The 12047-nt window shown below is 40.6% G+C and overlaps 1 protein-coding gene across 2 annotated transcripts in view; it reads right to left on the reverse strand.

Annotated features, from left to right (window-relative positions):
- adamts17 (ADAM metallopeptidase with thrombospondin type 1 motif, 17) overlaps positions 1-12047 on the reverse strand; it is a 143072-nt gene that overhangs the window by 52628 nt on the left and 78397 nt on the right. For both annotated transcript variants that reach the window (XM_030076458.1, XM_030076467.1), the window contains exons 10-14: positions 11007-11157; positions 4145-4246; positions 3102-3247; positions 2513-2682; positions 76-203 (exon numbers count right to left, since the gene is read on the reverse strand). In XM_030076458.1, the coding sequence (XP_029932318.1) occupies positions 76-203; positions 2513-2682; positions 3102-3247; positions 4145-4246; positions 11007-11157 (697 nt within the window). The remainder of the gene's footprint in view (positions 1-75; positions 204-2512; positions 2683-3101; positions 3248-4144; positions 4247-11006; positions 11158-12047) is intronic.

Below are 12047 nucleotides of genomic sequence, written 5' to 3' on the forward strand. Positions count from 1 at the left end.
TATGATTTTGCATGTGCATGTTTGCATGTGTGTGTATATGTGTGTGTGTGTGTGTGTGTGTGTGCATGTGTGTACCTGACACCTGCCGTTTACACACAGGTCGGTCTCGTAGGGTCCACAAGGCGTCCCATCCATCACTCTGTCAGCCATCAGGACTGGGACATCTCGTCCCACTGGGCTGCAGAACAATGTACATGGCTTCTCTGTGTGCACACACACACACACACACACACACACACACACACACACACACACACACACGCACACATACAAAGTTATTAGTATGATGGAGGAAACCAAATACATTTTTAAGTTTTAAGAATTACTCAGAAAATGATGAACTAAATGATGCAAATGATGTACTAAAATTCACTGGACAGCTGGACGGCAAAGCAGAAAGCACTAGAGATACACAGGCGGAGGGTTAAACCCATCCAGTCAGCGTGGGCCACCTCTGATAGGATGCAGTCTGACTGATGACATATTTATTGTAGAATTGATCAATACTAGAATGGTTGTGCATGGAAGCCTATAACCCGCACTGATTCTAACGAGACATTTTTATTTATTTATTTATTTACAGTTTTATGTATTTATTTTACAGTACATTGATCAATATTAATTCAAGTCAAAGAGGCTTGTTTTCATCTTTAATCCATGGTAATGAATTCCATCAGGTTCTCTAGATCTAGATTCTGGTATCATCCTCACAAGAATTCATGAGGTGAGAGCTTCAGTGTCCAGTAAAACTATGTTTCAGAGGTGTTTCCATCCTGATAAAAATGAAATTTTGGGCAAAATATTGAGAAATTTTGCTGCAAGACACTGGTCAAACTTGGGGATATTCAATTACAGCAAAGAACAACAGCTATTCTGAGCCTAACCCAAAAACGTTTATATCTGGCTTGGTGGTCAGAAAGTGCTATTGAAGGCCGAATTGAGCAATAATGCCTTCAAAACAGGCTCAAACCATGATAAACAGGGAAGAGAGGGCGGCATCAATGATGGACTTTAAGCTTTTCGGGCTTTTGACATTAGATCAGAGATGACATCAATGTTGACAGACCGGAACTGGTTTGGTAGTGATACTGGTGGGAACTACGCATCAGACTCTATCCCAGACAGGCAAATGTTAGCCTCGTGTTTCCAAAGCAACCCAGGGAGGGAGGCAAGGAAAGAAGGAAGGAAGGACAGAAACAAAGGGGAGGCCATTCCTCCACCAGCAAACACATAAACATCTTAACCTCCTCTCGGAACAAAACAAAAGAGCTCTTCTCGTGGATAAAAGCACCACAGCATTTGTCAAACAGCTGTAATAATGCAAACAGCTGAGAGTGAATCAGATGGGATGATCATAGAGGAAAACTCCTCTTCTCGCCGCGGTTTGTCAGCTGAGAGGTGACCCAGTTGGCAGCCGTGGCTGTGGAGTAAAATAAAGGAGTGTCTGCTTGGACGCCTATCAGTCCATTCTGGTAGGAAATCAAAAATGAAAGTAAGAGGAAACGTCTTGGCCAAAGATCACAAGGACTGTCTGAAATGCAGCCTGTTGCTGTTGAGGCCACTTGAGTATGAAGCACAGATAATCCAAATGTGCACGTTGTGTACATGTTACCCTCATCTGTAAACGGAACATATTGTGAATCCGTTTGCACATTCTGTGTATAAGCTGCAAATCCACATTTGTTTTTTTTTCCTTTTCTCATACTACTTTCTCAAATTTATGATACTTGATATTTTTCACATATGTCAAGACTCCATATATTTATGTTTTCAAATATTTTTCATTCGGTTTTTCCTTTTTTCAGGCTCAGGCTTCTCTACTGATATTTTTCACACATTCAGAATGATCTTTTTCTTTCATGTCTATATTTCTATGTAACATCCTCTTTCTTAATACAATTTTGCAATTTTCCTCTATAAATTCTGTTTTTCTGTCTTGTTTTACGACTGCAACAATTCAGTTTACCAATGGGGACCATGAATCCACAGCACTGGGTCCTGGCAGTAGCTGTGCAGGGAATAGTTAACAACTCTTTTGACTCTGTTACTGTTGAGAAAGTGATGGGTGTTAAGCTGTTCTTCAATAAAGAAATACATGAGTTATAACCCAAATGAAACATATTACTCATTACAACTGGTGTGATTATGTTACCTTTCTATACAAAATAACACACTGTATAACGTTTTGGATTACTTTAGTATTACTTTCACTATTGACAATGTCTTGTCAATGGTGAAGGCCAATGAGTCCACCCCAAAAATCAGTCAATCAGCGTCCTCCCCTGTGAATGATCAAGAAACTTGTGTTGATGCCCCGTGTGTTTGTCAGACTTTTGATACACTGCAAAGTCAGCTTGTCATTTCTTACTGAAACTAATTCAGTGTGAGGGCCAGATCAGAGAGTGGGATATGATTTCGCATCATAACTTAATTCTTATAATTCTTACAATTTAAATGCATTGCCAACGTGTGTGTGTGTGTGTGTGTGTGTGTGTGTGTGTTTCTGTCTTACCATCATTAATGACAGCGGTCAGCATGCTGGCTTTCTTCTTGCTGGCATTTCGGTCGTAGGAGAGACACTGTAGGTCTCTGAAGCTGGGCGCCCCCTTGGGGCAGGGAGGGCCTTCACAGGCCTTATGCTCCACACTAGCCTTCTGACACTGTCGACCACCAGGACCAGGTCTGTAGACACACACACACACACACACACACACACACACACACACATAAACACACACAGTCGTGTTTCCATCACTTCAGAGGACATTATTTTGACTTGCATTAATTTCCTGGAGACTTATCCTAACCTTAACCCTAACTACAACCTGCATAACCCTAACCTTAACCTTAACCCTAACATAACCCTGAAGTTAGCTTACTTTTAAATAAAATCTTCACCCTAAAATTAATATAATTAAAATGAATTGCTGAGGGTACTTGCTTTTTATCCCCATGAGGGAGGCGAGTCCCCACAACATGACTAAAGCAGCAGATAAGAACTAGCGTTGTTTTTTAATCAGTATGCCAGTAAGTGTTTGGCACATACACACATACACACACACACACACACACACACACACAAACACACACTAATGACGTACGGAGGGTTATCACATTTCCTCTGTCTGAACTGGGCTCCAGTACCGCAGGTCCTGCTGCACATGCTCCACTGGCTCCATGGACTCCAGTCACCGTCCACATGCTGGGGAATGGGAGTCTTACTGACACACTCCCCCGCCCTGCACCACTGACACACACACATACACAAACACATACAGTATACAGTATAATAAAATGAACGCACATACAGGGATACATATAACACTTTAAACACAAAATTTGCAAATACATTTTTATACTAACACAGGCTAACACGCACATTAGCTGAGTTTACATGCAGTCTAACATACCATCAATCAAAATCATGTTATGTTTAAAGTAGTGTTCACACTAAACGCAAAGCGCATTTTTAACACGCCGCGTACAAAGTCAATGCAAAGACGTGAATAGACGCAAATTCGCAGCGGGCGATGCAAATGATGCAAATTTCCATGTCGCGAAAGACACCAATACATGAAATTTTTGAGTTTTTCTTTTTTCTTTTTCGTGTGTACAAGTTTTCTGATAATTTTCTGGTATTTCTTTCTGTTTTCTTTTTTTCTTTTTTTTTTTTTGCTAATGTTCCATTAATTTCTAGCCTTTTCTTCCCCGTGTTTTTAATTAAATCAACGTAAATTTGCACAGATTTCAAAGAGTTAAACTGTTAACATGTCATACTTGAACATTTACAAATGTTCAAGTATGACAAGGACCCCTGGGGGTCCTCAGACCCTACTTTGAAAACCACTGCCATAGGGGACACATGCACATCTCCTGTATGTGATCCATGTACACAGAATAAATATGTTCTCCACAGAACCTCTTGCTTGTATAATTACATGAAGCAGTGTTTCCTGACATACGAATAAAGGAGAGGCTGCGACATTCTCATCAGTGGTTACTCTGATTCAAGACTTTGGTGCATTTACAGACCCTCCTAGTCAGATCACGTTATTCAGTGTTATTTCAGTTTATTTGGGATCTTCATTAATTGGAAGCAATCTATTAGGAAAGATAAAACTATTACGATTCTGCATGATCCTACCTTGTCAGCTCCACACTCCGTCCCATCCAGAGGAGGGTCCAGTTTGGTTTTACAGGATGTATCTCCCTCCACCAAACACCACAGGCCGGCACACATCAGATGCTGTGACATACACGCGCGCGCACACACACACACACACACACACATACACAGCATATACATCAGGTTTTGAAAAGCTTTCACCCAATTCCACCTGACTAAACACACTCAAGAAAACAGCTCCACCTGTTGAATATTACTGTTAAGCTGATCTGTCCGTTTGCTATACAAGGGCTGTGTTGCAAGTCAGTACTTATGGTTCAGAAATGTACAGTATCAGACTTTAATAACAAATGGCCTACAGCTGGAATCTCAGGTATTTTTACATCTCAAAACAGAGAGTGGACAGAGAATGTAAAGGATGGCATTGTTGACTTTAGATGAAGTGAATCTCGAGGCCTCCCTGAAAACTGTTTACATGTTCCACAACCACAAACAGCTGGAAAACCTGTCTGTGTTGTGCTTTACCTACAAGCACGTCTGCATGTTTACAAGTTAGATTACAGTAATGAGTCTTGTGGCATTTCTGTTTCTATACTCTGCATCCTGAGGCAGGACTGTCTGTAGGGATGCCAGATATGGATTTGGGAAAACTGAACACTATAGAGTAGCCCAGATGCAAGCTGAGGTTTCGATAGCTTTCTCCTGGAAATGATTGTACTGAGGAGTTCAAGAGACACTGGGATACTGTGATTTATTGCAGGCTGTACTTAAACATGATGTCATACTAGTTTTATCTGAATAAGGTTCAGTAAGTGAGACCATGGTCAAGACAATTGGTCGACTCTGTCCATGGTTTTGCCAGTGTTGGGGAAAGTTACCTTCAAGAGCGACTAGAGACTTTAAGTTACTGCTTCTGAAATTGTTGTGCAGCATTTTCCTTTAAACGTTATGGATTAAAAGGCAGAATGAGCAGGATTTGTCGTTGTGGCTTGTAAACGCAACATTCAACCATAAACACAACCGTTTATCATTTTTTTCATTTCCTAAGATGTCAAGTGAATGAGCGCCACCACATCTTTAGGATAAAAAAAAAAAAAACTGGCCTGCCGGCACCTACCAACCCCAGATCCACTCTCGCTGTGGCATGACTTTTGTGCACTTGGCGCTTTGCCTCACAAGATTTACTTTTTTCTGCAATTTTCATGGCTTCCTATTGGATGTGGCGCCATCAATCTGGCACCACGCTGCGGTATTATTAGCTGCGAGCTACACACTACCCAAATGTGAGCACCAAGAGGAGTCCTGAGCTCAGCGAAACAAGAAAATCCCGGCAGAGGGCAGGGTCTCTGCAGACACACACACCAACACACACTGCTAGTGGCTCAGAAGTAATAACTGGGAGGGATTCATTTTGTATGCGTACACATTTTTTTAAGGAAAATCCTACTCATTCTGCCTTTAATTAAAAAGGCAACAAAAGTAACATTTTCAAAAACAACGAATAACTGATTACTAAATTTAAAAAAAACGAACAAGTTACTTGTTACTTGGGAAAAAAAAAAACAACAAACTGGTTACTATGACTAACTACTTAGGAACCCGTTACCCAAACACACTTACACCAAAGTCTACAACCATCAGATCTGATTTCAGATCAGGTCTAACTGATATGTGAGCTCTGTGGTCAGATATGGGATCCATTCATTTTCCCCTGCCGTTTTTATCATTATCATTTATCATTCATTTTTAAGCAGGCACTGTTCCTCAGTGCTCTTATGGCCCTGTGGAGAGGGAGCAGACGACACTGGTGGTCACTCATTGCCTCTGAGCTCTTCACAACAAGTGGCTGAATAACTCTTCACACTTGTAGCTGTTTTTCTCTTCCATCACACCCCGTGCTTTGTTTTTCCTTCATTGATCCCTGATCATACAGAATTCTGAAACCAGCAGGAGGCATCATGGCAAATGGAGTATGGTAAATAATGGCATTGCCTCCAGCTATCCAGATTGTGGCCAGATTTATGTCCACACATAACTGAGATCCAGGTGGCAGGCCAGGCTACTTGAACATGTGGATTTTCTTTATTTTTTGGGGGAGCATTTCTGCTTTACCAGACTGTCACAGTGGAGAGAGAAGGTAAAGACAGGGCAGAGAGAGCGGATGACATGCAGAAAAGGGTCAGGGCCAGATTCAAACCCAGGTCACTATAGTTTTGACTTAGTATTACATGGTACGTGCTCTACACAGCGAGCCTTTGGGGGGGCCTACCAAAATAGGGATTTTCTGATCTGATCTGATCCTACCTGAAAGCAAACACACCTGACAGTTCATGTGACCTGGCGTGACAGGAGTAACCATGGTGTGTCTCACTCAAGAGATATTGTTAGCGCTAGTGTTTCTCAGAATGTCCAGAGGAATATTATTTACATGGTCCAGAGAGTGCTGCTCAAATGTATGTAACAGGCCACTGGATCTAAGGTACTTGACGTAACTAATAAACAGGATAATAAATTAAAACAAGACTCTACAAGGCAAAAGGATAAGAGGAAAGGATGGAAATTTTTAACTGTACGCACACTCACAAATATTCCCAGCCATGTCTCGTTAACAGCTTCACAACAGTGCTTTGGATGTCCTATCCAAATTCGCCGTATCAGTAACTTTGACAGACTTGCACGTAAAAATTCCACCGTCTTCTTCCTCTTGTGACATGCTCTGAAAAAACAACCACTGGCAATACTAATCCCATTCAAATTCAAATCCTCGTAAAATATTATGTTATGCCCTGTTGGAAATAACTTTTCGCACTTTTATTCTTTGGGGTCTTTGATGGAGGAGGCACTGGTCGTAGCTCTTTTCAGCCCAGGTTCATGGCATGATTATTATCCAACTGCATGTGTACGACAGAAGATCAAGGCCATCAAAAGTTCAAAAGTCAATGAAGTTGTCAGAGGGATGACACTTGTGGCAGCTTTAGGTGAGATCATTTTCTGTGGTAGGCTTTAGATTTTATTAATCAATGGGTAAACTTTAATATTTGCTGTAAAGTAGCGGAAACTGCATTTTTGGTGTGACGACACTGCATAGAAGGAGTCAGTATGCCACCGCTGTACTGAGACTCATTGCAGAGATGCTTTATGCTGTCCAACAGACTGTGACTCTACTCTCCTCACAGTTTGTCTCTTGTTGTGGCACAATTTGCCTTTGTGCAGCTAATCCAATGCTGGCCTTAGACTATAATTATATGGGGGATTTTTCAGACCTAAATCCATTACTCAAATGTAAACTAAGAGAATGAAACTGCAGCAAATGTGGTGTGTAAAATTTGGACTCTTCTGCTCCTTCAGTAACCAAGCTGGAGATCATACTCCCCCAGGGAGCAGAACTCTTGTTGTATTGGTAATACTTCATTGCTTATAGGACAAAGTGACCTTGATTCTCCATTTCTACTGTGTGACCTTGCATTTTCAAGCTGGTAAACAGCATGAATGTAATATCATTTCCCACAGTATTATCTCACTTTCCCATTTACAGGAGAAGCTCGTGATTTTAAATTGTTATAACCTTTGCTGTTTTTCCCGTCCAAGTCAGACATTTATTTGGTCATTCAATTTCCCACTGCAGTGTTTCCATCAGCCATGTTTACCTGTTTGCACGGATAGAAAAGCTCCTTGTCCACTCTGTTCTGATTTGTCAACACATCTCAGTTTAACGGAAGCTCCACTTCAGCAACTGTAAGCACACGGTGGTGAAAGAACTATTTTGGGAGACCATTGCTGGCTTAGATACTGATCTCATGTGACCTGTAGGCATGTCCAACCAGTGGCTGTGATGAGGGTTAAACCAATATGGATCTGTGAAGACTGATACTGATAGTCTTGAATTGAATCTACCAAAACCTCATATTTAGGGTATACATTCAAAAGCAGGGGTAGACAGACATATCAGCTAAGCTTGAATTTTTATTAAATATTAAATATTGAAAATCAACTCATCAACTCATCATTCCATCCATCACTCATCATTCCATCCACAGCCAATATACTGGAGATTCCTTCCTGATCACAGCTACATAAAAACAGTGATAGCTTTTAATTGCAATATTTGTACCTGTAACTGTTTGTTGCAAATTATTTTCTTCATTTAATAACTGTATCCCAGCTGTGAATCTTATGAATGGGCCCACCCGAGGTTTCTTCCATTTTTCCCCTAATTAAGGTTCTCTTTATAGTTCTTTCTGGTCCTCATTGAGCGTCCAGGCTCAGTAGTGCCATGCAGGCTCAGTAGATAAGGTGTTGTACACTGTGTCCATTATTTTGTTCCACAAAGACTGTTAATTAGATTAAGTTAGACTTATTCTCTTTAAAGTCATATTATGTCTGTAATTGCATGAACCCATTCAGACGGGATTGGAATCTCTGTAACTTCCTCCCAATCTTACAGTCTTAAGAGTGGCAATGTGAAACTTTCAGTACAGTTATTCATCTAAACCATGTTCCGGGTTCTCTTCACAGATTTCCTCCCCCTTTTTTCACATTTGAAGAAGGCAGTGTAACTGGTAGGTGTTTTAGGCTCCTCATGCCAGCTAATTCAGCAAGAGACTGTTTTAATACATCCATTACGACAGGCTGTCAGTGCACTATACAGTGGTGTGTAGACATATTCCTATGAAAGGCACATTAGTTACACTACAATGTTAAAAACTCAAACAGCGCCTATGGTGTCTCATAGCAGTCATATGTTTGTAAAATATGTTTGTGTGTGTCTGTTAATTCCATACAGAAGTTTCCATTCTGACAGAATTAAATTAATCAGAGGAGCTCTGAGTTCTGTAACACTCAGCAAAGTCGTCCATAAAAATCACAGACACGGTCAATTTGAACAGAACAAAAACCACTAAGGATGTTGCAATACACAAAATTATCTGATGTCCCTTTGTAAAAGTAATCCCATTCAAACAGGGCTTAATACATGCTTTGTAATGAAGAGCTTTGGAGAAAATCTTGACTTGACCTCGTGTTTTTCTTGGAACTGAATAGATGCGGTAGGTCATCCTGACTAAAGGAACTGTTAACCATAAAAGGATCTCATTAGATTCCCAACAGAGAGGTTTTGTGTCCAATGATTGTCTACATGCAGTTTCAGAGGCCTTTCCATGCTGACAAAAATACAATTCTGAGGGTGAAACACTAAATATTACTATTTTTTTAATATGATAATGGTCAGATATTGTATATCACCTTAAAGGCTATTAGTGGCTTAAAACTACTGTTATCAGTATTGGTTTCAAATCCACATACAGGTCCAACCGTATTCAGTATCTTCAAAGCCCTAACACACCAAGCAGCCTTCAGCACTCGCTGAGCCAGCGATGGGCATTTGTGGTTTTCCCCAAGCAAAATACCTTCAGGCTGACAATGTCAGAGCCAGCTGCAACTTCTCATCACGCTTTTTACTCAATTTGTATAATTAATTTGTTAAACAGAATGAAGTGCTGCTGCTAGTTTGTGTCTTTATCTTCCAGTGATCTTGAGGCTACTGGTTTATTTACCTGAATGACAAATAAAGACGACTGCCCCCTCACACTGCAGAAAAACGTGCCTACAGGTTGGCCATAAGCTGTAGCCTCTGGGTTGTGCTCATGGACAATTTTCGCAGGAAATGTGAGGCACCATGAGGCAATGCAAAGTGGTCTACTTTATGACTGGCCTGGTGTGTCCCTGGCATAATTTGAAAGATTTCACACTAAATAATGCAACTATCCAGTAGTATTGATCAATCCTACAATAAATATGAAGACAAATTTTCAGGCACCATATCCACCATCCATCTGTCCAACATCTCATTTGTAATGAAAGGCCAACATCCAATATATTGGGACACGAATCCTCAAGTTGTGCTTAGCCAAAGGGTGAAATAAAATCAATCCAACAGCAATAGCCAGCGGCTGCGTCCATCCTGCAGTGAGTGGGTTTTCAGCACCTGAACTTCTGTGATGATATTTTTGCCTGGTCACTATAGCAACTCTCAAGATGACAGAAACTTCATTGATGAGAAGCAAGAGAGGATGAAAAGAGAAAGGAGCACATCAAAGAATGAATTGTGACAATAAATCAATTATCCAGTCAATAGAGGAAAGAAGTCGTCTTTCTAAAATCACTTGGAACATATGGCATCAAAGTGGCCTGAGAATGGGTCATTAATGTCATGGGAGGCATATTCTCAAGTAGATTTAGATTCATCAGCTAAGTGTACCATAGTAAGACTCAAGCTGCTGTCTTGAGCTGCCCTTTCTTCTTGAGCTTTTTTCCATTTTTAAGTTAGCTCACTGGAGGGAGATGACCAGTTCATTTGATGTCTAAATAAAACTGGCATGATTCACAAATCTGATGTGATATAGCACCTGCCATGTTTTCATTATGTTATGGCACTCCTTTTACCTGGTATTTTACCTTTGTGCCAATAGCAAATCAAAAGGCAAGGATTTAGTTCTTTTTGGTGGTGTTGGGGACTCCTAAGATGGTCAAGGGCGTTTGGTCTTTGGTATGCAATTGAATTTATTTCAATTCAATGTTATTTGTATAGCGTCAAATCATAACAAAAGTTATCTAAGACTCTTTACAGAGACCAAACCAATTCTGAATCATTGCACGTCATCAAGCAAAATCTCCCCCATGAGCGAGCACATGGCAACAGCAGTGAGGAAAAAAGCTTGATCTGGAGTTGATATTGCTTTCTTAGGTGACAGTTACGAGCAACGTATAATATCTCTTGAATTTTTAGCTGAACTGCATTTCTTAAATATCATTAAGCCAGAACAAACAAAATCATGAAATTATGGGTACAATATAATCGCAGGGCAGATGAAGAGTACTTTACCTCCATGTCATTGCAGAACGTGGCATTAGTGCCAAACAGGATCTGGCACTGTTCATCAACACTATAATGCATGCCTGGCAGCTTGGGAGGTAGTCGGACCTGGTAGCGGCTCCTGGGGTCTGTATGTAGTAGGCAAACACTGGATTTGGACCTGTTTCACACATAACACACACAAAATAAGAATTCATAGTGTGTGTTTATCAGTCTGTTCGATTCCCATTGTTTTTCCTTTTTATTGTGTAAAATGTAAACCAGAAAAAGAATAGGCTTTTACAGCACAAAAAGATTAAACAGTGATGTTAGTAATGTTGAAAACAGATGTAGATGACTGTTGATGCCAAGGCAAAGACTCCTTTGTAATGTGTGATGTCTATGTGGCGTTTATGTATGTCCCTAACAATATCAGAATGGCTGATAGTCCAGCAGGACACGTTTATCTCAGTCCGCACACATACAACAGTCTGCAGGAAGCTACTGCGAACAAAGCTCACATTCAGAAAATATGGACGCCAACATAGATATACAAGCAAAGCGCACATGCATGCTTTTGCACACACACACACGCATACACACACACACACACACACACACCACACACACACACTTGATTTATCCATCCAACCCTATTTATTCCAAAATATTCACCAAAAGCAGCTTCATTCCCTTACACAAATAGCCTCCCAACAACTGTGGAGTGGTGAATTAGGATTGCCAAGGTGGACAAGAGGCAGGCCAAAACTCATTACTCCCTAACACCCAATTATCTTTGTTTATTTACAGTATCCATCTAACCAACTCCAATGAATAATAGGCTGGTGTCATCTGCTAGGCTGATGATAAATGAATTGAGTCTGAAAAGCCATTCAGCATAATTAACTTCTGTGACAGGAGAGCGAGGCACAAATGAGCTGCTGACCATCTATCGTGGCATCTTTTCTAGAGGATTTAGTCAAGCTAAAAATTCATACCAGATCAAACTGTTTATTCTTTCTGCTTAAAGTTGTTGTTTCTTCATGCTTTAGTCATCCACAGGGCTGATAG

Source organism: Myripristis murdjan, chromosome 3, assembly GCF_902150065.1.
Source record: "Myripristis murdjan chromosome 3, fMyrMur1.1, whole genome shotgun sequence".
In the NCBI taxonomy this organism is placed as follows: Eukaryota; Metazoa; Chordata; class Actinopteri; order Holocentriformes; family Holocentridae; genus Myripristis; species Myripristis murdjan.